The following is a 26,816-nucleotide window of genomic DNA, read 5'->3' on the forward strand; positions in this document are numbered from 1 at the left end:
AGAAGTACTTCCTGATGGGGAAGTCTTTTAACTGCGTTATCCAGAAGTAACTTCTCGATTGAGAAGCTCAAAATAAGTAAACTGCTTTGCGCATCGCTACTTACGTTTGCACAATAAAAAATGTCAATATGTAAATCAAGCTTTAAATTTTACCCCAGATTTACCGAGCAAAAAAATTTTTACCATGGCTGTAAGCTACATTTTCGAGCATTGCAACCACATGGGGAGAGCTCAGAAAATAACAATATATTTGCGACTGCCTTTTTTAAAACATGATAACTATTTGATAGCTATTTTTTATGGTTATAGTTGTACTTGCAGCCATGATCAATACTTCCCTTCTTGTTAGAATAAAAAAGAGATGCGAGAAAGCCATTTTTAATAGGTTTTAATAGCATCGAAAATTCTTGAGGAAGTTCATTCAGCAGGTCCCTATATTTGCAAATAATGTACTTTCCGACCTGGAAGTTTTTCCCTCATCTGGAAGTAGTTGCCTATTTTTGCTAGTGGCAACCCCCCCCCCCCCCCCCCCCCCCCCACACACAGGTATAAGCCACAAGTCATGTGGTTGTTGCTGGATGTTGCAATGCGTTGTCTGGTAAAGTGCAGATCCTAATTTGATCTGCGTAGCTTAAAATGAGCTTTAAGTACTCTAGGACACCCTATGTCTACCCCATGGTCCCCCTGAAAATAATAGTGTGGTATTTCCCTGTGAGGCTACTAGCTAGCTAGCCATGTAAAATAAGCACATCTTTCTATCTATCCAAAGCCCCAACCTCATGAAGAGTATCAAATCAACTCAAACAGGCAAATATAAGCAAAACTATTTTGTAAACCAACTAGCTAGATTAGAATAGAATATTGTTTTGAAAGCATGGTCGTCTGTTGTTGCCATCGTGCTGTTGCGTTTTTTCGTATATGGCGCGCTAATCTTCTCAAATTATGCTTTCCTGAATGGAGCGCCACAACCATCTTCAATCTGGAAAATCTTCCCTGGTTCCCCCACAGCTATATCTCGTCCCCGGAGCTTCTTTTTCGCTTTCTGATATGCGTGCTGGCGAAAAAGAAGCTCTAGGGACGAGATTGTCCCCACAGGGCTCTTCTTTGTCTTTAATATCGAAGGCATATGAGAAAAGTGAGACCCGATACCCTATGTGATACCCGAGACCCGAGACCCGATACCCTGACACCGATACCCGAGACCCGAGACCCAATACCCTGATACCGATACCCGAGACCCGAGACCCTGATTTTTTTTTTATTATTTTTTTTAATTTTTTATTTGAATATGAACGATAATAAAAACACATTTTGATATGTATATATTTCTTCATTATACGGAAATATTTGTTGCACGTAATATGCGAATATGTTGCTGGCCTCAACAATGGTTTTATATCACCGGGAACTACAATGAAACTAGAATCAAAAAAATTATTTTGTCTGATCAAACATGAATAATTAAAGTGATAATAGACGTTTTTAAATTCGTTAGAAAATGTTTGTTTTTTCGTTGTAGGGTCGAAATAACTCCTTTTAGTTTTCGAAACCACGATTAAATTTTCTATATTGTCTGATGGAATATTTGACTGAAATTTTCCTCCACAACCATAGCAAGTTGATACATTTTTGTGGGTGTAGTTGAGTAGGAACAAGACATAACCATTATCTGTTGGTACAGGTGGTGCTGATTAACTGTTGCTGAAGGTGGAATAGGTTGCGTTGATGGTGTTCTCGTTTGTGCAGAAGCTTGTGGATTGATTAAATTTGTGATTGGAACCTTTTTAACGTTAGCTGGCCCTTTTTTTCTCTGAGTTGCCTTCGTTTTCTTTTTGCCCGCGTTTTCTGTTTGGAAAAGTCTACTAGGCTTCTGACATTAGTTGTCTTTTTTTCGCATTGCTTTAAAAAGGTTCGACCACATTCAACTTGAATGCTATGCAGACAGTATGCGCACATATTCCGAAACCTTTAAACCGATAGCAAATTTCACAGCAAGTTAAAATGTTTTTTTTCTTGTTTATTCCAACTGTGAATGGTTGTTTTTCGTTTTTAGCATTTTTAACATAATATGTATCGCCAAATACTTTGATGACATCTTCATTGTTACCAGCTAACAATCTGGCATCTTTCATTATTTCTTCAACTATCGACTCTGGAATCCAATTTAACGTTTTCACAATCTCGACGTCTTTTCCCCACTTTTCCGACCCGGATCCATTCTCTATCATTAATTTTATCTTTTAATGCCTAGAGAAATTATGCTGAATCATCACTTAGACACATAAATAATATAAGCTTTCTGCACGTTAGAAATAAAAAAGTAAGTGAAAAATGCACTCGGTAGAAAAAGAAAAAATATTTTGTGTAGATTGTTCAATCAAAATGCGAGAAAACCTAAAGTATATGATAATTAGACATACCGGACATTGCGTCTGAAATTTCATCGTCAGAATCAAGATTAATGAAATCCACACAGATGCCATGGGTGCCTAATAAAAAAAATAATATTCAAATTAAAACCTGTCTGTATTAAACTAAGAATTATACACGGAAATAAATGATGCTCACCCAATGTCAAAATATCATAGTGTTCGCCAACTTTCAACACGTCTACTTCGTTATACGATGTTGTTCTGTTGGGCACAATATTGTTGAGATCGTACAACACGTATTCTTTTTCTTGTTGTAAAAATATTTTTATAGTTAAATGCATGCTATTGCTAATAGCGTGTAAGATTAAATCAACTATACTCTGATTATAATTCCTCATCTTTACGTATTCATCAAATTCTTCGATAATATCAGTGTCATCGGCAGTAAACACTCCGTAATAATCTAAATTGCTTAAGAGTTCATATCTTGTCATTTCAATGAGACCATCCAACGAAGGTATCGCGCTAAATTCTTTTTGCTTCATAGCACCCAACACTGCATATAGTGCACAAAAACCATCTTCTTTTACTTTCTGAATTCTCGCTTCCATCAACTTCACTTTTTTCAAAATGTAACTGTTAGAAGAAAAATTGGGTGAGATTACATAGCCTCTGTTACTCGAAAAACAATTTATATTTAAAAAAGAACATACCTTGATTCCATTGTAGTTGTAATTGAATGTAAAATATAATAAAAACGTGTTTTAAAATTACTATTACTTCACTAAACACACGAACTTCACTCTTTGCTTTTTCCTTTCCCATTCAATCCATCGAACAGACACTTTCACATGCTTAATCTGGACTTCCTCATTAATTATTCATTCGATCGAACGTACGTCTTGCTTCGAATAAACTTAACATATCATCTCTGATATGTTAGGTTGAAAAAACAAGAAAATAATGAGAAAAATTAGATTTTTATTGAAATAAAACATCGCCGAAAAAAATTAATAAAAAAAAAAATCAGGGTATCGGGTCTCGGGTATCGGTGTCAGGGTATTGGGTCTCGGGTATCGGGTATCGGTATCAGGGTATCGGGTATCACATAGGGTATCGGGTCTCACTTTTCTCATATGCCGATATCGAAGGCTTAGAAAAGAACTGGCGTTACTTTCGTCCTTGAAATGGACGTCCGAGGATGCCCCCCTTCCTACCCGTCAATTTCGCGAACAAAATGACTGATAGCAGTTGTTCTTATCGATCTCATCTGAAAGATTCAAGACCACTTTCTGCTGGTGATGTGGAGCATCAAAACGAAAATGTAACAGAGCATCTACAAGTTACAAAAAGCAACACGTGACTACCACAATCAACTAATACAATTACGTAACTCAAAACTCAGTGTCAATCGGACACAGCAACACGGCCCACTCTATCAACAGCTAGCAAAGGCGTACAGGTACACAGAGAGCAGTCACTACACAACAACAGCAGCCTTCGGAATAAGCTGTGTGGATTTAAAATTAGCGCGAGAGGTTTTTTCTTACTTGATCTGAGTTATCAGGAAAAGAAAAGAGTCCTGGGGACGAGGTTTGGGTCAAGGTGGTCTATATTTCATATAAGAGTTCCCAGACAACAACTCTTTTCCACTTTTCGCCATCAAAGAGAAAAAGAACCCTAGGAACAAAGTTAAGTTCTGAGGCTTATAACATTAAAATCTAGGAGACTTCGTTTTGGCTCAGATTTGTGCAAGAAACCGAATTTTCGGCCAGTGTTTTCATTTTCATGTTTTACATCCATAAACGAAACTAAATAATTATGACAATATGATAAAAAATTAATTGTCAGTCCTTTTCTGATCTCTGACAGCCAGGGGTACCGCTAAAATTTACAAACGTTCATTTCCTCCGACCTATAAAGAAAACAACCCAATTAGTCAAATGAAAAGTTAAAAAAACATCTACATATTATGTCCAGATCACCTGGGCTGTTTACTAGGAAAAGGTAACTAATCTGTTCGATGGTTTGTAAACAAGATTGTACTTTATAAAATTGCATTTATAATTTAGCAGCATTTTTGAAGGTAGATATATATAAATGTGTTGTTTATATTTTAAAGAAATTTTTATCGGACACCCCTTCTTAGAACCCAAGCCTCTATTCTAACGCGGAATAATAATAGCGCGCATTATGGTAAATAGGTGTCTTCTGCTTCTTTTGTAAATTCGCTTTTAAAAATATTTAAATGAATATTTGTCAACACAGTCGTTGTTATTTTCTATAATTTTATTATTTACAAAAATTAAAATAACAACTTATTCAGCAACCATTTCTTTAAGGCGACGCTCTACCTCTTCAACAAATCCTGGAAAGTTAGGATCTAGCAAGCATGTTTTAATAAGATCTGGTTCGCTCTCATCAATTTCTAAATTTGAGTGTTGGTAGTAACTCGGTAGATTCGATATGTCACCTGATAAAACACTCTAAACGAAAACACAAAAGGTAGTAAACAGTTCAGGAATGACTTCATATCCACACACATAACACTGACCATCATACACAACCCAAACACAGGAAAGTCTCGCCATTGCATTGAATCAAATCTAATTCTAAGAATAATATTTTAAAAACAGCATTACATTGTGCGGTGTGGAAGAAACTATACCCGAATAATATTCTGTCTGCAAGAGTTTCGCTTTTCTGCCTACGCTTACACTCAACCAAACCCTAACCCAACCAAAAATTGTCAAAAAGAAAAAATGCGAAAACTTTTAAAAATAAAATTTGTCATCTATTTTCAACTAGTTTCCATACATTTTGTTTTCTAGCAGTATTATTTTAATTGGCAAATTTGGCGGGAAAAATTTTGCGCTTCACGATTGACCTTGCTTTTTCCGAGAAGAAACTTTTGTGAAGTTCCAAAAATGGTAGCTACTACGCATTATATTTATGGCTTGTTTACAGACTTCTCGGTTTTTATTAAGATAACGATACAAAGAGTCTAAGGACAATACTGAAAAATTCTCTTACCTTCGTAATTTCAACAACTGACAATCTTCCTTCATCTTTTCTTTCTTTATTATTCGATAAAACACTCTCAGACGCAGAGCTTTGTGAATATACCGTCTGTGACAATTCACCGTTATTATCAACAACCTGCACATGCACATGGGAGGAGATTGCGCGCACAAATTCTTCGCAGGATTCTTTTGATGATTTGTCATATGTTTTATTAAACTTTATACGGAAACGACGAACGGAGTTCTAAAGGTCAAAGTAACAGATAAAAGCAGCAATTTCTATTTGCGATTTGATTATAAGTGCGCAAAATATGCCTTTCTTCCGCACTTTATCTGTCTTATGCGAGTCTTTGCCAAAATAGATTAGAGCCAAAGTAGAACAAATTAAAGTCATTGTCCCGGCTTATTTGCATGTGGAATTTTACTAATAACTAGAGCGAAAAAGCAAGACTTTTTTACTTTCGTGCTAAAACGTGCTGGAGCGTTATTCCTAGCAAAAAATCTCACTTAAATTTTGTAAAGGAGGTGGTTGGCTTAAAACACATTTACAGTGTCGGTAATTTCAAAACCTTGGTAACGCTCATGTGTGCAGAAGTATTTCAGCAATTATTTAGGTGGGAAAATAATATTATAACGATTATAGCAACGATAGTGCAGCGGTCTCTCTTTTTATCTCAAACATTCATTTCAAATTTCGAGCTTGCTTCTATAACGACTGCAAATATTAGTAGTCCTTTGCTGAACCCTTTATATCCTTTCTTGAAACAATTTTTCCAGTCCTTTGAGAATTCCAGATAGAGGGTTATATTCGTTTTCATATAAGTCCGAATCAATGGAGAGGAAAGAGGGCGGCTATAAAGCGGGAATCGTAAGAGAAGTTACTCTTGCTTGCTTGGTGTTCTGATTTACTGAGTAAGAATAATTCCAAGGTTTTTCTACACTTCACGGTGTTATTTTTATTTCGAATATTTATACTGGATGAAGCTACTTCAGTGTTGGAAACACTGTTATTAAAGTGGGTTCTGTGTTCGGAATGTATACATTAAGTATACACCGGTAATACCTACCCAATTTCCCTCACATGGCATGGGTTGACCCGTAGCTGTGGTAAAGACACTCGCTAAACATGCCCGCGCTTTGGACTGAGCCACGGACCTTGTGATTACGAAGCGAATGCCATAACCACAACGCCACGCGCCACATAAACGTCGTTTCACGTGGTTAATTTTACTTGAGTGGTTTTGTATACAAAAGTAAAATACAGTACATATCTATTTTGAATGCTGACAAGTTATATGTCTTTCAGAAAAAAGAACCTGCAAGTTTATTCTTCCTCCTATTTTTATTTGGTAACTCAACGTACATGAACTACGTAGCTACTTTACCTGCAATCTATAAAAAAATAACATGTTATCTTTACGAGCTATCGCCTTTAACCATTTCGAGGATTGCAACAACGTAAAAGATTCCTAAAAAAATGTGAATTGAAACGACATATGTGTTTTTATTTGTCTCTAAAGGTAGTTTAAACACAAGGTAGCATTCTAAGACACGTTAAAAAACAAAACAAACAAACAAACAAATAAAACTCTCACTAGAACTTCAGAGCCAGCTTGTAAAATCACATTTAATGGACTTTTTATACCGATCGTGATAGGTTTGGAAGCTGAGCTTGTGAATTGCTGAAATAAAAAAAAATTGTGATTGAGCTGAAATGAAGACAATTCGTACCAAAATCAAAAAAAGTTGAAATGATCTTGTGGAAGCCAAAAGATGTTTTAGAGGAGAAGCCAGAAGTTTTCTAAGCACCCAAATAATTCAACTTTACCTCTTACGAAATACAGTCGAAACTGTCTATACACCTGCGGCTCCTGGAGAAAATATTCGCTGCAATTAGGTCTGCGCTACTGTGTTTAGTTTACGAATTTACGGAAACATTGTAATTAGTTTTGGTTTCGTAGAACCTCTCTAAAGTTAAAGGGGACACCTCAATAAAACGGACAGCTTGATTTTCCCTGTTCATTTACAGCGCAATTTCTCGAAAGCGGACACCACTATCGAGACATCCCGTGCAAAGTATTAGATTTTGTGTTAAGAACAATGAACATACGCGCGGACGCATTCTAGTAGTTAGAAAATGTAAGCAACAGGACTTCCAGTATTCTAGCGTAGTAAAATAAACTCATTAAGAAAGAGACCTCAGCATGTCAAATCGTTGAATTCAACAAATTGGATTCGACAGATTTGTCAAAATTGATCATGTATATTGCTTAAATATGGAGAAACTCTTCTATCAGCACCCGATAAGCGAACCTTTTTTCGGTCCCAGGTAGCTAAACACTGTATATCAATAATAGCCTTTTCTTAATCATGAGCAATGTTTATAAAAGGTTTTTCAGATTTGTAACCCTCCTTGCTAAACTTTTTTACAAGTTGGTGTGTAAAAAGCTTCCAACCTGGGCACTGTTTCTTTAGCAAATGATGGGGTGAATATGTTCATCCTTTGAGGAGTTCACCCCATAATTTGCTAAAGAAGCAATTTGCATATACCTGCCAACCTCCTATTTGCGAAGATGCAATGAAATCTTTTGGTGGATCTTTTTTAAATCGAGCATATTTCTCAACATTCCACAGTTTTCCCGCCATTTATACTTTTCTGTTTCTTTGCGAAAAAAGAAGATATGAAATTGACATGTGTAGTATCGAAAGCACCCGGTTTCTATTATTAGCGTAGTACTTAAACCAACTATGATTAAAGTCAATGCCGAACTTTACGATTCACTATATAATAATAATTTTATGTCTATTTTCCTTTGTAGTAAATCTATTTAATAATGCAAAAATGGGTGTGCGCACGTATATCATCTATCAAATCAGTGTTTATTTTTAGCACATGTAGAACCCATTTTATCAACGCTTGAACAAGCAAAATTTGTTCGAATTTGTGCGGCTTCCAATGTTGTTCCATTCATAAGGCCCTCCCCACTAAATTAATTTATTATTCGAGGGTTTTTTTATTTTATGATATAACTCATTATCCTACTTGTTCTAAAGTTTGAGGCAGACATGCTTTTGCAAAACGAGAACGTATTAATGCAGAATAGCCCCACACCTGTGACGAAATGATCATTTATTCAGAACTACCCGCGATCAACTGAGAATCGCTGAGAATACAGATGCAAAAAAATCTTTGCAACTATTGAGCATGAAATTTAAATATGGAGGTTTAAAATGTAGCTCAAAATCTGGAAATGTAGTTAGTAGAGGTTTTTTGTAGTTTATTTTCATTCATACTTCAAAGAACATTCCAGACGAATTTTTGATATTCGACGAAAAATTCGACGTGTTTAAATGTCGCTTTGAAATAATTTTACTAGATCCAGTCTGTTATTATTCTATTTTCAACATGGCGTCCGCTAGATGCGGACAAAAAAATTGGGAAGGAAGATTTTATTTTCAAAATTTTGATCTGGCGTTTATGCAAAAAAAGACTAACGATAATAATCAAAACATAAGCAACGAGCGTTGTTACTGTAATAAACAGGCTTTGTATGGAAGTAACTACAATAAATACACCAAAGTTATGCATATACTCCTGCTTTCACTGGTTATATTTTCATCACAGACTTTATGTTCAGCATACAGACATAATTCCGATTGGAATATAGATAATTCAGAATCAGACTCGAGGTATTCTTCAGATACCACTGACTATGAAGTTTGTTTACATGGAGAATATTTAAAAGGATACACCCTTGAGGGAGGTACTAAAGCTGGGGATTACCATAATATTGGAGAAGTTGATGGTTTTGAAGAGTGTGCTGAACTTTGTTGTCAGAAATATGATTGTAACTTGGCTATAATGTTAACTTACCCTAAATCTGAAAGGAATACTTGTTTCAAAGTAGACTGTTATGATCCAGAATCTAGCCTTTGTAAACTGAAAAGTGCAAGACATTCCAAATATCGTCCACATTTATTTAGACGTGGTGTACAGCAGCACAAACATAAAAAAGGTAGTTAGTCATTTAGGATTGGATATGTTTTTGGTAACTCATACTGCTTAACTAGCTAGTTACCATCCTAAGGGGCCTTCGAAAATTCTTTCTGGGCCCCGTTAGCGGGATTTATCGCCACTAAGATTTGGACCCCCTCTTTTAGTAGATTTCTGTCCGTGAAATACACACATTCGGATAAATCTTGGAAGGCTCAGGGGCGCGTTTTGTAGATAAAAGTTCTCGGAATTGATGTTAAGAGGAATTATGCTTGTGAACGACGAAGTATTTTCAGGCTACAAACAAATTTTTGAAAATTTTTAATCCTCCCTTAGCCACGATATCCCACTAACAGGGCCCAAAAATTTTTTTTGAAGGCACTAAATTTATTGGGCATAGTTTGCTTTATATTTGATTAGGAAGAACAAGAGGATATTCAAAAATTGAATCAGCTAATTATACAGTGTATATATACATAATTAATTATACAGTATATATACAGCTAAGTATACAGTTAGTTAGTTATTTATTTTCCATCAGATAGTATGAATACTATAATAAATAAAAAATTATTCATGCAAGCTTATCAAAATTACCTAATGGAGGGATACCACAAAGCAAAAGCTTAAAAAGAGGGATGGCTACCTGAAAAAACATCACATGGGACAAAACCACAAAACAACACAGGGTCAGGACAAACATTTAGGCAAAGTAATCACAGGGATAAATTTTAATTACAGTGCGGAACCATGGGCCTGAAAGTCAAAAAAATTCATGTTTTCGTAAACCCCTGTATTGTTTATTCTTTTCATATTCTTTCCTAATTCCCTAACTCTGATTTATTTGTCCATAAACTAAACGTTTGTTGTAGTGCTAACAGCCATCATATTTGTTATGATATTTTAGCAAACTATCCTATCAATAGTACCCTTTTTATAACACCATTTGTATTCTCCACCACTGACGTTGGGTCACTCTTATTATTCAAAGATTATATAATATCCAACTTTGAGACCCAGGTTTTAAAAAATGTAGTGATTTAAGCAGAGAGGCAGACTTCTCATTTTGAGAGTATGTGCTTACGTGATAAATCATGCACGTCAGTTGACGACATTATGAGATTGTGTAACTGACCTAATTTGCTCCAGGTCGCGATTTTCAAAATGATGTTTTTTTGTTTAATAATTTTGTCCCCGAGGCTTTTTACTTGGATTTTAGTTTTTAAAGTTTATGCCTCTCAAGGTATAAAATGATTTTGGACTTATATTATAGAGCTTAGAAAGTTTGTTAACAAGTCTTTTTAATTTTTTTAATAAACTCTTTTTGTTCTCAAGATATTCACATTTAGGGATCATCTTAAAATGTTCGTACATAGTTCGTATAATTCGTATCAAAAACTTCGTATGGATTTATTAAATCTTTCGTATCATTTTATTTTTAATACAAACTTTTTCCTATCATCAAAGTTACAAGTTTGTTAAAGTTCGTATCATTTAAAATAATGTTTGTATGTAGTTCGTATCATTTCAAAAAAGTTCGTATAAAAATTTGATTATATGAAGTTCGTTTATCAGCTATAATTGGACTATTTTCTATAGTCTTATATTGAAAGTTTTTCAACAATTATAAAGTTCGTTTCGTTATACGAACTTCATTTATTTTAATTGGATTTATTATCTAAGGTCTTTATGGAACGTCTCCACGGCATCGTAGAAAGCAAAAATATCGCTGTGGAACATTTAAAATTTATGAAAACGGGATCATAGAAAACCAAAAGATCGCCGTAGAACGTTTAAAAAACATGAAAATGGAATCGTAGAAAGCGAAAAGATCGCCATAGATCGTTTTAAATTCATTAAAACAGGATCGTAGAAAAGCGAAAAGATCACCGTAGATTGTTTAAAAATCATGAAAACAGGACCATAGAAAGCGAAAAGATTGCTGTAGATTGTGTAGATTGAACCTATGAATACCCAATTTTGCTACCCTTTTCAAAGAAGTCCACCTCGTATATTTTGCTTCTTTTGTTTCTGGTTTGGTATTGAAATAATTATGCACAATTACCCAGGTACTTTTGAAATTCGTTTCAAGATTGTATAGCAATTACTTTCTACAAAGTTTGTATCATTTCATTTTATATAATAAAAAAACTTTGTTTAAGTTAAAAAAGTACGTATAAACATTGTATATATTTTTTATTTTAAACGAAGCACTTCGTATGACACTCGTTTAACGAAACGAAGTATTTCATAGCGTTCGCATAATTATACGAAAAAAAAATACGAACATTTTGAGACGATCCCTTAAAGAATTTCAGATTTAATTTTGCTGCATAAATTATGATGTCACATTTAAGTAATATCAAATTTTAACATTTTCTGTCATCAGTAGTTTTAGACGTGCTAAGGGATATGCATTCAAACTTTATCAATGCATAGGTATTATAAAGGTGATTTGAATAAGATAATTTTTTTGACAAAATGACACTCGTTTGCTCGTTCCAGGCCTCTATCAACGCAGGTGTGCAATTCTTCCTGTGTCTCATGTCATTCAAGTACGCGGTGGGGAATGGGAACGCAACTGCGTAACTCAAAATGAGAAGCCTGGAGGGAAATAATTAAATATTTATTATAAAGGCTTTAACCTTCATTAGACCTATAAATTAGGAGAAGAGCATGTCGGCAAAAAATGCTGTCGTTTTACGATGTCAGTTCTGAAACTCACAGTCATTTTAAAAGAAAACCTAGTATATTTTTTTCTGTATATAGTAAATTAGAAATTCTTAGCACAAAGAACAAAAGAACAAACTCATTGAGTTTTATGCCATATGTTAGCTTCTATTCTATGTATATAATATGCTTGTTTCCATAGTTGCAACATCTGAAGAAAACGCACACAGTATTATCAATAATGAGTAAGTGTTATTAGTACTCTTTAAAATACTGTGAGTTATGTATATTACCTTGTTAGTTATTTTATTATTATTATTAATATATATCAGGGTCCATGTACTTTCCATAAAATAACTTTTGTTTCACTTTTTGGTGAGAAGCCTTCTGTTTTGGCTATAACAGTGCTAATAATTAGAGCCACCCTGACATAACACGTAACAGGGTCATATACCACAAAAAAAGCTGAAGCTAATTTGAAAATTTTAACGAAGAAGAAGCTTGTAATGGCGGCGTAAGCAGCAAGAAAAACAAATATTAAAAAAGCTATATCTAAAGTCACACAAAATTATAACAAAAATGGATGTATTAAGGCTTTCTTATGCAAATCTTTGAGGTAAGACCAACTTATAAAAGTGCCTTGGAATCCCTTTAAACCAATATGACAACGAAAAAAATATCAGAAAAAGCAGTTGCATTGTAAAATTCCTAGAAATTGTTCAACAAAACAATAACAAAACTTTGATACATAAACAGTTAATATTGCTATCGGTTAGTTGGTGCACTTCCATATGTGAAAGATATATTATAACTATTCAAATAAATCTTAATAAGCGGACTAAAAAAATGTCGTTTAAGGAGAACCGAGCTTCGTTCACCCCAATTTTTGTTCATCGTCATATCGTTATTAGGATAACTGTTAGGTAATTGATTGAAATAAGAATGACTATCATTTGTAACGTGAATATGTGTTCAAACTAAATAAATTATTGCAAAACTTACAAAGATTATACAAAATTCAGATATACATTCATGAATAAAATAAACGTACCGGATGGCCACATGCTTACTTGAGAGTGTGCATGAACCAAACTAAGTGGTATTTGAAGTGAAACTTTTATTTGAAGCCTTAAAAATTAGTCGAGACAAACTTTGAATTCTCTCATCATATGTCTTACGTGACTTGAACAAAATACACTTTTGAAAGTTAAATAATTACACTTTTAAAAGTTGAATAATTACAAGAGAGTTATTAAGTAATGCGTGTAAAATTTTTCATTTTGTTTTTATATATACAATAAATAAATGATTAGAATTAAAAATGAGTGGGTTTTACCCTAAAATAACGATCTACAAACAGGGCATACTAAAAAAGAAAAATCCATTTTACTTTTTATCAGTGAGAAATAGATATTCTAACAATTTCCTGACTTCTGTTATGCAAATGTTGTATAACAGCCTGACCAGTAAGTTCCTGATGACTTTACAGGAGCCTTTGAGAGCTTCAAGGGACTCCATGTAGGTATGTGTCCCTGGCTGGAAACAAGGTTGTGATCATATCACACTATTGATGTTTGTTACAGAAAAATTTTCAAAATTACTGTTAATAACAAACATGGCAGCATAAATTTGGAGCACAAGTAAAAAATGACTGTTACAAGACAAATGTAGATATTCATAAAATATTAACTTTTAGCTAATGAAAAATTGTTTGTACGCTATTTCAGAGTTAGGGTAACAGCAGGGTAGTGGAACGATCGCTAAATTGCGTGACCTGATAAGATGTTATTTTATAAAAAAAATGAAGTCACATTTTTTTATTACTAAACATTCATCCAATGTTGCTTTATGGTTGCGTAATCACTAAACTCAGCTTAAGCAACAAAATGACTAAATGTATTTCATATGTTTTAAAAAATAAATTTGTTATCTTTAGAACAATCTTGAATAAAGATCTACCTTCATTAAAAAGAGATAAAAGGTGATGATAAAATAATTATAACCTGTAAACAGTAAGGGTGTATCATAAATACATAAATACCAAATATTATAAAACGTAAACTTTTATAATTTACCAAGTATGATGTTTAACACTATGAAGCTTTGTAACCACTATATGGTAATAAAAGTCGGGTTAGCTTAAAAGTTAATTTTATTTTTACTAGCTTAATAATTTCCACTTTGCTGTGGGTTTGTTTGTTTGCTTCCTTATGCCTTTTTTTAATTACTTTTATTCCTCACAAGTGTAATTGTTGTATATATTTATATATTTTTAAATGAGCTATATCGTATAAGTCCAACATCTTTTTCCTTTAAATCTAACAGTCTTAACTATTTTTTGTTAACTAAGACTACTTAAATCAGAATACAGTTGCAGATGTTCCTATTGATACATTCTTTATCTTCATAGTTAATTTATTGTTTCAGGAAATATGTCCTTTCTCAAAATTTCTATAAATTTCATTTAAAACAAATTTGGGAAGCCCTTTTAAAAATCTCATGAAACTTTCCTTTGTTTTATAGGTTTTAAATATATATCGTTTTTTTTCCCTGCTTGTTTTCCTAATTATTGAATTTATTTCCTGTCAAAATTAAATGGTATCTCTTTTAGAATTAAATCCATGTGCCACGAATATACTGGAACAGTTTGCAGAGAAAACATTGACCACACAAAATTATATTATTACACAGCGAACAATGACACATCTTTGGATGAGCGTTTACGTGGACCTATACATCAAATTAGCTCGCGTTTATCTGGTTCTTGCCGTGATATTGCTCTCCAAGCTATATGTTATCGTTTTTACCCACAATGCAAAGACCACACTCACCCAAAGCCGATTCCTGTATGTGAAAGTGAATGCGATAGGTTTATGTATGGAAAGTGTTCTAAAGATTTTGCGGATGCTAATATGTTACAGTACTTACAGCATGTCATTACTAATTGTGGGATTGACCAAAAAAGAGATATTGAAGATGGAGATGCTAAAAGTTGTATACATCTACAAGAAAGTATGTCTCCTTTTGTTCAAAGATAGTAAAATTTGTTACTAATAGTTTCGTTTCAGGTGAATTCAAGCCAAAACTGTTACATATACTTTTGTTTTTTGTTTGCATTCACAAGGCTTCATAATTTAGAACCTTTATGTCAGCTTACTAAAAATAAACTTTTATAGGTCTTTATGTTTCCTTATATATATTTTATTGGAACTAACCAGGAGATCACAAGTTGTGAAGTCGTCAGCAAAAATTGAAGAGGTCATGCTCCAGCAAAGAAGTGTCATTCCGGAATACTTTTTTGATGTTTGATTTACTTTTATGTCTGTACATCAGCAGACTAAACTACTAATGACAGAAAGTTGTAAAAACTACTATTAATGAAATATGACATCATAATTTATGCAACATAATTAATTCTGAAAATCTTAAAATATTTATGGATACCTTATTTAGATTTGACACCATTGCCAACAAACCATGTTGATGAAACAGAAACACCAATGCCAGATAGCAATTCAGATTTAAAATCAACCGGAACTGATCCAAAATCAGGAGATACAGATTCATCTTCACAATCTAATTCAACTGACAAATTTACCACTCCAAACTTTAGCACTGATCGTGCGACCAGCATGACAGACAAAAATGGCATAACAGACTATACACCAACATCGATGTCATTCAACAGAACTCAGACACCTACTGCAAGCTTGTTTAATACATCTTCAACAATAGGAAACCTTACCGTAACTGCTCAAAATGCTTCTGTTGATGTAAGTACGAATACAGTAAAAGAGATAGAGGTTAGCATATTATTTGTTAAAGAGGTTGACATATCGCTGTACATACGCATGTATGTACAAAAATTGATTAAAATTGTACTCTCTGTATGCATGAAAAAATCATTTCAATGTATGTCACCACCATTTCTTACTTTTTGTTGCATTTTCACTTAAGTAAAAAAAATCTTTTACATAATCATTTTTTTTCCTAACCCAATTCTTGACAAAAAATCAAACACAACAGAGGTAAATGGAATGTAAAGATGCACACAGACTGCTAAATTTGCATAAATTGCCATCAACAAAGGTACAAGTGGATAAAAAAAGAATAATAAACATGAATAATCAAGTAAAAATTCCAGTCTTGGTCATGAATATTTGCACCCACGTGGGTACAAAAGCCTGCACTTATGATTTTGGCGTGCAATTTTTACATTCAGGAGAGCGGCAGCGCAGATTTTTTGAAGCATTGTTTTTTACTTTTTATTTGCTTCTTTTTCGTTTGTTGACTTATTTATTTCAGCAACAAGATATTTACAAGCCCAGACCTCTGCCCTTAAAATTAGCGTCGGCATTCAGCACTGCCGACATAAAATACAAAGATACCATAGTTGCGTCGGAAAAAAATTGCCGACATAATTTTGTTGTGAAATTTAAATGTATGGTGTTATTACAAAGAACATAAGGTATAGAGAACATTAAAGTCGGCCCCTTTCCTTCATGCTGACACTCTTATGCTCGGCTGGTGCATTACACTGAGACTTAAACGAAAGACGGAAGACCATTTGGAACCATGCCACAAGTCAGTCTGACCTTCATCGTCACAGAGAATACTGCAAGAAGAGGGAGCACCCATGCAAGTTAATTATAACCAGAACATGGGAGAGGTTAGGTGTCCTGTACCTTAATACAGCTTTTGGACAAATGTTCTCGTGATGTAATACCAAAGAAAAAAGATGTTCAATAAAGTTAAAAAATCTTTTTAAAAGGGGAAAGAGAAATCATGTTTAGTAATAATAATCGAAAAAATTGTATAAAGTATTAAAAAGAAGTCCAGAAGTTCTTTCTCCCACACGAAACAGCAGGCAATAAGTCAGCCTGCTCTTGGTTTAGTGAGAAGAGATGTTCTGCGAAGACTCTAACAATTGATTCTCCTGTACAGTTTTTCTGTGCCTGTGACAAGCATTTTCCAAGCAAACCACCAGCGACTTCTGCAATATTCAACTTAATGATGCCCTAACTTTCAGTTCGTAAATAGCATGTGTACAACTTACTTCCTAATCAGTTTATCTTAAAACATAGAGAGCTAGTTGGGACAGAACTATTAACTTAAGAAGTACACCATCAGGAAGGTAGGTCAATAGGACGTGTACTTCATTTCCAATTGTCATCGTCTTAAGGAGATCAATACACAAGGTTAATGACGAAATTTTTTGCCAGCTGAAAAACAAAAAAAATATTGTTGACGCAATGCTGACGAAAAACATTAAAAATGTATCTCACGTCAGCAATTTTAATGAAGGTGGGTATTTAATAGAAATACATTTTATAGATATATTTTAACGCGGAAGAACAATTATGTATTGGGTAAAGTTTGGGTAAGGGATTACTCTAAAATAACTCAGTTTTGCTTAGTGTGTGTACGAAGTAGAACAAGGCATGTGATAAAGAGCACGCCTGAATTTCACATGGCGTGTGCGGAGGCGTGGACGTGCGAACGCACGCCATTTATGACCAAGACTGACTTTCTACTCTTGTAGTTAGTAATCAGAGTTTTACTATGCTTGTAAAAAATAACATAAAATATTGAAAGTTTCAAGTGTTACAACAGCAATTCAGAAAAGCGAGTTTATTTTTATGATTCTTGATACTACCCAGTGCCTTTACATTATATTATTTTTACTTTTCCCTACATTGTTTTTACCTGAGCAATTTTTTTTAGAAACCATCTATTTCTGATATTAAGGATAGTGCAGACCAAAAAGAATCAGGTAAAATATTTTTGTGTGTATCCTTAAAATTTCTGTCACCAGGCATGCAAAAGCAGACCAATACCCTTCTATCAAACATGGTTGCCATATTGTGGGGCTGTTGGGATTTCCTTGTACAACATGCGCTTTGTGTCTCTTGTAAAGTAGCTACATTATTCTGTGTGGTCATGTCATAGCTTTATTTGTGGTAAGGACGCAGAAGATATTGGTTGCAAACAAAAACAAAATGGACTCTAGCAGACAACTTATAAAAAAGAGAAATTTTTTTTCGCCAAGCTTTAAATAAAAACCATTAATATTAGTTTTATAAATTAATAATAAGGTAAAAATTGTTTCTATGTTTTAGCATTAGATGCATTGGTTGCTACACCTACAGCTTCGCCTTCACCTGCAGCGTTGCCTTCACCTACCCGTAAAGGTACGTCTCTTACAGATTGAATAAGTATTCAAATAATATTAATCAAATTTAACAATTTTTACTTTTATTGCAATGGATTTTCTTGTAAAACATATTGGGAAATTAATGGTGAAAAAATAATGAAGCAATTTGTAATAAAAAGACAACAATTTTTTTCTTCTTAAAGATCTATGATTATCAGATTATTTTCCGTCATTTACACTAATTGCGTTGTGAGTGGAAGATACTGGATAGACAGACAATTAAAATGTACACTTCCCCCAGGTTTTGTTCAATGGCATCCAGCAAGTGCATTCACATATGAGTATTTGTAGAAGTGATTGCATTCAACAGCATAACATGATTTTTATATAGAAATTTATATTTTAGATACTGATAAGGAGATTCGAGTATCTGCTGGTGATGATACGGAAATTGAGTTGCCAGAAAATGAAGTTAGTCTGTTTGCTAGCACATGGCCAAAAGAAAAATACGGTATGTTAGTTTTTGGATCATGGGTTATGTAGTATTAAGAATATTAAATAAAAAAGTTACTTGTTTATGGTAATACTTCCTCCTTCCTTCCGGCACCTCATTTGCCACCTGGGAGGAATTTTGCAATATAGATTGTTTTTTGTCAGCCCCCCTTTGTCTGGACCCTGTTAAAAATTGCTTTATGATGTTTTGATTTTAGATGGGGAATATGCATATAGATGGTCGCAAATTTCAGCTCCGAAACACAGCCACGGTTATATTGAAGGGAAAACATTGCGAAATGTCAAATTGACAAAGGTATGGAAACAAAAACTTTCTTAATATTTTAAAAAAAATTGTCATGCAGGTATTTTTACTGTGTTGTTTCTGATTTTTAGCTTGATATTCCTGGGGTTTACACGTTTAAGCTACATGTCTCCTCTATATCTGGAAAGTATGGTGTAGGATATGTCAATATCACTGTGAAAGATCGTAAGTCATGCTCAATTGGCACTTCAGCCTATGGTGTTCTTAATTTTTTACTTGTTTGGCCTGATATTGTTCTTATTTTGCACCCATACTTCTAGCATGTTTATGTCACAGTACATTACAAATTTTTATGATTAAGTACAAGTTTTGCAATTTATTTACTTTGAAATATATTTCTGCCATATTTTTGGGGTTTGCAGAACAAAGGAGAAAATCTGTAAAATTTTGGTTTTACCATTGTTGTTCTTATTCTGTTCTCATTTTTACCATTATTTTTACCATTACAAGCTATTTAAAGCTGTTGTTATGTTCATCAAGGCAGTTTTACAAAACTTTTTCCCCCAGAATTGTGCAAGCAATAATTCAGATTGTTTTGTTTCTCCTTTTCATTGAATTTTCTTACATGTTTAAATTTTAGCCACACACCTGAATCACCCACCGAGAGCTGAAATTTATCCAAAGGAACAAACAATTAGTCTACCAACAAATACAGTTGTTCTTGATGGATCAAGTGAGTTTATGTTTGTTTTAATAGCATAAATATGTAAGCTAGTGGCATGCCTTGAAAGTAAGTTTAGTTTCTAGTCAGCAATGACTTTAAGTCTTTTATTTATGAATATTAAATATATGGCCATCGAATTGGATTTTTTGTTGGCGAAAGATATTTAGTGACCTTTTCTATCATGAAAAAGAATTGTTTTGATATATGGCATAAGATCTTTATAAGCAAAAGTATCTTCAAAGAATTAATAAAGCAAGGATTAAGAAAAGCTTGCTATTAAATATGTAAGAAGAGGCTGTTTCTCCCTCTAAATTTCTTTCTAAGACAAAAAATACCATGCATTGTACCGTACTCCCATAGGGTAAAAATTCTGAAAAGTAAAAATCAAAGCAGGACGAATTTAATCAATTTTCTGTGAATAATTATACCAGACTGGTGCTTATTTTAGAATGTATGTGCAAAAAAGAGGGGAACTGCCTTAAAAGAAGATGCTTCCAAAGCATTTTTTTTATTTTTTCATTTTCTTACGCTGTCTATATTTGTATAGAATCAAGTGATGATGACGCCATTGTATCGTACAAATGGGAAGAACTTAAGGGACCGATAAAAGAGAATACTGTTTTTGGATCCAATACTGCATCAAAAATTCTGCAATTAAAAAACCTTGTTGCTGGAGAATACAATTTTAGGTATGTGGTTAACATTGAAGTTCAACATATGCATTTGGAATTACTAAGATAAACTCTTCTATATATAATAAATTCTTAGATTGACTGTTACAGATTCTAACGGTGAGACTGATAGTGTGGAGACAACTGTTACTGTGAAGGAAGGTAATTATTTATTTTACTTTAGCAATAATTCAGAAGATTTTGTAGATTGTGCAAGGATATTTTTTCAGTTCTTAACTAAAAATAATTCAGACTAACATGATTTTGATGCAATCCAGTTTCATTTTTTTTAACTTTTTATTCTCTTTCCCTAGAGCAAGACTACCCACCAAAAGCAAACGCTGGTAATGATATTGTCCTACATCTTCCAAACAATTCGGTTATACTAAATGGAAACAAAAGCACAGATGATAAGGTAACTGTTGTGGAATTTGATAATTCTTGATTTGCAGAGGTTGGTGTTACTTAATTGGATGTTGTTCTCACTTGCACATATTTATACTTCATCAGTACAGCCCAGTTACCACATGAGACCATTATGCTCTTTTTTAATCAAAAATTAATTTGTTCTTTCTTGCTTCGGTTAAGCGATTTAAAACTTTGTTTAGAATGAACTCACATATGCTTGGAGCAAGTCTTCAGATAGTCCTATTTGTGACATGCAGGTTAGTTTCAAATTTTTTTCTAACTGTACTTTGGAGTTTTTGTTTGTTTTTGGAGTGAACCCTTATATAAGCCAGCAAAAACCTTTGAACAACCAAAACTCTTCTTGATTTATACACTCGGGTGCAGGAACCAGTAACACCCACCCTTCATTTTTTAGGGAACAGATAAAGTTCAACTGCATGTGTCAAGTCTTGTTGAAGGAACATACGTGTTTAATCTTAAAGTTACTGACTCCAATGGACAATCTGATATTGTGCATGTTAAAGTTATTGTACTTCCAGAAGTGAATACGAAACCAGTGGCTGTTGCTGGTGATGATAAGGTGATATTTGTATATTAATTTTATCGAAGCATAAATAATAAATATAAGTTTGATTATAGAATTATGTACCTTCATGCACAAGTAAAAGTTTGGTATTTATGGCAGAATACAGTATGTGTTGACTAGAAGGCTGTTGGCATAAATTTAGTGAACTGTTTTTTGGTAGGAACTTGTTTATCCTGACGTATCAACAACGCTGGACGGTTCTCGAAGCACAGACAACTCAAAAATTATTTCTTATAAATGGGAAAAGATAGAGTAAGTAAAATTATGATAGCTGTGAAAGTTTGTGCTTGTTGGGTAAAACTCCCCTTTCCAGTACTTTTCATGCAGACAAATATTTAAGAATATGGATCAAATTTGCAAAGTTGAATCACATTACTTGTTCATCGCTCTTTTAAGTTTTCAAAGTGTATGTTTTGGTCATCAAAAAGTAGTTGACTAAACTTCTTTTTTTTCATTGTAGAGGCCCTGACAGTATAAAGATGATTGATTCTAATAAGGTTAAAGTTCATATTTCGGATCTCCGCGTTGGTACTTATGTCATCAAGTTGACCGTAACTGATGATAAACAACTGACTGGCTCAGATACAGTCCGAATAAACGTAAAACAAGGTTTGTGACTTTAATTATATTGACCAAAGGCACTGTAACAGTTCTTTGTTATTGCTTTCTGCATCTATTGTGCTGCTTTCTTCATGCCAAGCCAATATTAGGTAAAATGAAATACCACTACCAAACAACTTTGACATTTACCAAGTTACTTATTTTTTACTCAGCCAAGTAATACACTATTCTTAATGCTTTAAAAATTTTTGTCAGCCTTAGGCTAAAACACTTTTTTTTCTGTGTTTTTAATTTAATCATTCTATTTCCATTCTGTTACAGATCACAACGAACCACCAACTGCAGTTGTGAATCCACAGCAAGTAATTTACCTACCAAGTCGCTCTGCGGTCTTAGATGGATCCAAATCAAAAGATGATGAAATTATTGTAGGCTATCATTGGACTCGAGCTGGCTCAAGTCCTGCTGCTGGTGTAAGTAACATGTGTTTCTGTCATAGATATTTAAAGTCAGTTCTTTATGACAATGCTAATGTTGAATGCACTTTCCCTCTGAAAAACTCTTGACAAGCTTAAAAGGAGGATTAAGATGATTAAAAGGAGTTAAGTTAAAAGGAGTTGAGCATAAGTAATGAAAAAAGCACTTGTGATAGTTCTTTAGTTTCTAGTTTTTATGGTTGCCCACACAGATGTGGTTATTTGAACACTGGAGACTGGAGAAAAAGTTGTGTTGTTTTTGAAACTTTTTATTTTTACTGTAGTGCATTATTTGCTGTAGACACTTTCAGCCATTAATTTATTTGCTGGCGTTTCTGTTTTGTAGGATATTATAAATGGTAGCAATCATCATTCGATTCTTCGCCTTGCTAACCTTGTTAAAGGAAAATACATATTTGATTTAACTGTTACGGATAACAAAGGCTTAACTGGGAAAGCATCTGTTACTGTTATAGTCAAAGAAGGTAGTAATTTTTCCTATAGTCTTACCATGCCTACAACATAAGATCTGCATAATTGCTTGCTTTGTTTAATTTTTAATCAGTAAAGATTCTATATAAGATAAACCTTCTACAAAATTTCTACCTATACTATCTTAATTTTTTGACTGGCACAAAAATTGTAGTGAAATATAATCAAAATTATTTTGTATTTTTAATGATGTTGTAGACCCAAACAAAATTCATCTTGTCGAAATGTACTTGGATATTGCTATTGGAAGCTTTACAGAAGAAAGCAAGGTACTATGTTAACAAATATATACAGAATAACAGCAGTGCCAAGATTATTACTGATCAATAATTGTAAACACCTCCGAAATGATTAACTAGATTTCTCAAAGCGCAATCTTAAATTAATTAAGGTTTTTGTTTTTGCTATGCTCAAGCACGACAAAAACATTTTGACAATGCCAGGTTTACAAACGTTATTTGTTATTTTTTGCATAAATCAAGACGTTGTTGTTGGCCCCTTTTTGAAAAGTTCTACTTGCCATTTAAGCAATATATCCAGAATTTGTTTTTATACTCTTTGGCCTTCTACAACGTGTGATGTGAACAAAACAGTGATGGGAACAAATAAAACTATAATGTCTGTTTGATTATAACACTTTGAAGTTTGATATATTAAATTGAAATAGCTTGTGCAAATGTGAATCAGCCAGCATTCCTTTACATTTAACTGCAGTCCCCTGATGTGTTAGTTCTGATATTTCGCTTCCTTTTCTTGTAGAAGCAGCTTATACGAAAGATATCAGTTGTACTTGAAGTTGGAAAAGAGTTTGTTGTTGTCGAAGAAATTGCGAGTGTGCACTATAAAAAGGGCGTAAAGCTTGTCTTTTATGTAAAGGATCCAAACATGAATCGAATGTATGATGGAAAATACATTGCTGACTTACTGAAACAGAAAGTTGGGTTTGGTGGCAAACTTTTTGATATAACCATGATGAGAGTGTCCCCTTATAGTAAGTAACAATTTTGTAGCAAAAAATATCTCGTCAACAGTTTTTTTAGTTTTTCTTTGTAGGAAAGAAACACCAACCAAACCATATATATTTTTAATGCCTTCCTGTCACGCAAAAAAGAAGCACAAAAATCAAGAAGCATCAAATTTTAGTGATCGTCTATTTTTAGGGGTTGCGGCACCAAATTGTTATCCAAAAATGTATTCACACACTGAAAGTTACATTTAAAATAGATGCTAAAGAAAAGATTCACTGTGCTAATGTGTCCATCATCTAACTCTAATAACAATTCAACAGAAAAATTCTATTGATTGTATCCCATATTGACCATTTCTATTCATTTCCCAAAATTCACATTGCGGTAGACAATTAGAAGTGTGTGAAACTGATATTTTTGGGTGGTGAACATAGGTGTTAAAATAAAAGTTAAAAGGTTCATTAAAATGCTAAATATATGGTTGCATATAATCATTCTCATTTGTATGATAAAACGGTGATCATGTTAAATTTTTTTTCACGCAAGAATTTTCAATTTTTTATCTTCCATCTCCTCTGGTTATGGATGGCCACTCTAGAGGGTGCTTTTAATGTTTTTATTTGCATGTTTCCTTAATTGAAAAGGTTCCTAGGTCATTTGTTACCAATATGTTTGGTCAATTGCATCAAAAATCTTTTTTTTAGCAACATAAGTTTGTCTTAGCCACAATCAAAAGATTTCTATAGAATTAAAGTTCATGCAACAAAGTTTGAAATTTAAGCTGACACTGTTTAGTATTAGGCAGGGTTACATTTTCTGCCTTGGATTTTGGTGAAAAACTTCCACTGCCAAACTTCCCAGCATATAGATAACTTTATAATCTAGGTTCTTAAAACAAAATTGGTTAATTAAAGGTTTATACGTTTTTAAAATAATTTTTAGTTTGTCGAAATAATTGTTCAAATCATGGTTACTGTGATGATGCGACAAAGGAGTGTATATGTGATACATTTTGGATGAGCAACTTTTTTAAAGCAAAATTTGGCGTAAAAGAAAGCAACTGCGGTTAGTATCTATTTGGTGCATTTGTTTCTTGCTGTTTGTTGTTGTAGTCGTCTTCATTACTGTTTTTATGTAATTTTATTCAATGAGCCTCTATTCACACTTGTACTTGCTGCATGTAAGAGTCGCGAATGAATAGAAAAAAAAGAGATAAGAGTATGGTCATGTATAAATATCCACTGCGAACGTTGTAATCCTTTTTGTTATTACTTTTTATTTTAAATGAAATTTAATTTTGGGGGACAACAACACACTATACTAAACCTTTTTTAGACTGGAGTATATTATACCTGTCAGTGGCCATATTTGCCATATTCCTTCTCTTGTTGGGACTTATATGGAGTATTTGCTTCTTTTTAGCCAGGTAAGCCTTATATTTGACTATGTTACAATGCTTAAAAAACGACCGGTCAAGGATTGTTGACTGCCATACGTGATCAGTGATAATTATTCTATGTTGTAAAATAAGTTTTTTTCATGGTCAAAAAAAGTTGACTTGACTGGTCACTTGCACTGCCAGATGTAAAATATCTAAGTGTTGTCTATGAAGCAGAATGTTTTTTTTATTCTTGTTTATGCATAGAACTCTGAATCACTGTGTAAATGTTTTTAAATGTTATTTCAATTGGTCTGAATACTAGGGTTACGTTTTTCCGATACAATGTTGAATTTGGGAAATCTAGAGCAGGCCTATCGATAAGAAAATAACACCAGAGCAATAAATCGCTCCCCCAAGGTTACAATAATTAAAACTGGGCGAGCAATCTGAATAAATAGAAAAAGTTTAAAAACACAAATTCTTTCTATTTTATTTTATCTTTTTTTATCTATTTTTGTTCTTTTTTACTGTAAATAATAAGAAAAGGAAACATTGATTTCCATGTGAGACGAATTGATATTGCTCAGCCAGAAAAACTATTTTTGGAATGGGGGGAGCAATTCATGGCTCAGCTAGTTTCCCATTTCTCAGAAATGGGCGAGCCTTTGCAGGAGCAAGAGCAATTGCTCTCCCCTTATTGATAGGCCTGCTAGAGTGAAATATTTCTTAGCAAAAACTTCAGAGATTTATGCGGCTCAAATAGAGGCTTTAAACACTAGAACTACCTTAATTAAGCTCAATGTTGAATGCTGAAAACAATAACACACCAGAAATAAATAAATGAATGCTGGTGAATTTTTATAGATGACTTCTTTAGAACTTTTTGGAATTAGCACTAAAAATATTGGCATAAAGATACCTCATGTTGTTTTTAAAGCTTACTTAAGATTTTAAAAAGTTTAACCTGACATATAAAAGAAGTCGTTATCATTTATTCTTATAGTTTGAAGTTCTCTTGCAGCAGAAGCTAGCTAGTTAGAGAATGTGTGTTTATGTGGTTTGCTTTATGTGGTTGATGAATGTAGTTTGAAACATTACACTATAAGCAGTGTAATCAACTTTTAAAAACACCTATTAAAAAACTATTCCGAGCTGTTTATAGTCAATACAATATCTCTGTTTTTTTATATTTCTTATCAAGTTTTCACTTCTGAATTTAAAGAGAAGGCTTTTAAAAAGACTTATCTTTTTCTCATGAGATCAGATACTGGCTATCAAGGATAAATAAAGTACGTCCCACCTCAAATCAATTATAGTAAATATCATTGTGGTCATGAAATTGCCCACAAACAATTGCAGCATAATTTTAACGAGCTGTCATTAAGGCTAATTGCTTTTTTTACTCAGCTAATGTTTACTCAAAAAAAATTAGAGTCATACTACTACCTGAAGTTTTCAACTATATTTTATATATTTATTTGTTTTTCCTCTTCTTTTGTTGTTTTTGGCAAAATGCGTTTTTAAGTTACAAAACACGTAAAGCCCTCTTGTTTGATTTCTGACTAAATATAGATTGCCG

General features: G+C 33.3%; 2 protein-coding genes across 4 annotated transcripts in view; one reads left to right on the forward strand and one right to left on the reverse strand.

The window, feature by feature from the left end:
• Positions 1–4,681: 4,681 nt before the first annotated feature.
• LOC130647832 (meiotic recombination protein REC114-like) lies at positions 4,682–8,573 on the reverse strand. Its single transcript, XM_057453820.1, has 5 exons — positions 7,946–8,573; positions 6,991–7,077; positions 6,781–6,864; positions 5,406–5,639; positions 4,682–4,858 (listed from the first exon to the last, which is right to left on the reverse strand). The coding sequence occupies exons 1-5, from the start codon at positions 8,039–8,041 to the stop codon at positions 4,691–4,693; spliced, it is 669 nt and encodes a 222-aa protein (XP_057309803.1). The 5' UTR covers positions 8,042–8,573; the 3' UTR covers positions 4,682–4,690.
• A 58-nt stretch (positions 8,574–8,631) lies between these two features.
• The window catches only part of LOC130647830 (dyslexia-associated protein KIAA0319-like protein), a 28,214-nt gene continuing 10,029 nt past the window's right edge, over positions 8,632–26,816 (forward strand). The window contains exons 1-24 of one of the 3 annotated variants that reach the window (XM_057453817.1): positions 8,632–9,411; positions 12,262–12,304; positions 13,996–14,040; positions 14,671–15,071; positions 15,513–15,862; positions 17,784–17,832; positions 18,179–18,250; positions 18,620–18,724; positions 18,924–19,021; positions 19,102–19,195; positions 19,611–19,703; positions 20,242–20,383; positions 20,463–20,527; positions 20,680–20,780; positions 20,974–21,030; positions 21,189–21,353; positions 21,520–21,611; positions 21,820–21,968; positions 22,242–22,393; positions 22,743–22,881; positions 23,087–23,157; positions 23,648–23,879; positions 24,799–24,921; positions 25,192–25,282. In XM_057453817.1, the coding sequence (XP_057309800.1) occupies positions 8,802–9,411; positions 12,262–12,304; positions 13,996–14,040; positions 14,671–15,071; positions 15,513–15,862; positions 17,784–17,832; positions 18,179–18,250; positions 18,620–18,724; positions 18,924–19,021; positions 19,102–19,195; positions 19,611–19,703; positions 20,242–20,383; positions 20,463–20,527; positions 20,680–20,780; positions 20,974–21,030; positions 21,189–21,353; positions 21,520–21,611; positions 21,820–21,968; positions 22,242–22,393; positions 22,743–22,881; positions 23,087–23,157; positions 23,648–23,879; positions 24,799–24,921; positions 25,192–25,282 (3,539 nt within the window). In that variant the 5' untranslated portion in view covers positions 8,632–8,801. The remainder of the gene's footprint in view (positions 9,412–12,261; positions 12,305–13,995; positions 14,041–14,670; positions 15,072–15,512; positions 15,863–17,783; positions 17,833–18,178; positions 18,251–18,619; positions 18,725–18,923; positions 19,022–19,101; positions 19,196–19,610; positions 19,704–20,241; positions 20,384–20,462; positions 20,528–20,679; positions 20,781–20,973; positions 21,031–21,188; positions 21,354–21,519; positions 21,612–21,819; positions 21,969–22,241; positions 22,394–22,742; positions 22,882–23,086; positions 23,158–23,647; positions 23,880–24,798; positions 24,922–25,191; positions 25,283–26,816) is intronic. The other 2 variants (XM_057453818.1, XM_057453819.1) reach the window with 2 other exon arrangements.

Source organism: Hydractinia symbiolongicarpus, chromosome 6 (assembly GCF_029227915.1).
Source record: "Hydractinia symbiolongicarpus strain clone_291-10 chromosome 6, HSymV2.1, whole genome shotgun sequence".
Lineage (NCBI taxonomy): Eukaryota > Metazoa > Cnidaria > Hydrozoa > Anthoathecata > Hydractiniidae > Hydractinia > Hydractinia symbiolongicarpus.

What these genes read in the sequence shown, in the direction of transcription:
- LOC130647832 (XM_057453820.1), bottom strand. Translation starts at nt 8,041, where the DNA reads ATGGCGGGAAAACTGTGGAATGTTGAGAAATATGCTCGATTTAAAAAA. An exon ending in TATTTTTTTATAGATTGCAG is followed by an intron (nt 5,640 to 6,780) that starts GTAAAGTAGCTA and finishes TTTGACCTTTAG; the next exon opens with AACTCCGTTCGTCGTTTCCG. An exon ending in CAGTTGTTGAAATTACGAAG is followed by an intron (nt 4,859 to 5,405) that starts GTAAGAGAATTT and finishes GTTTTCGTTTAG; the next exon opens with AGTGTTTTATCAGGTGACAT.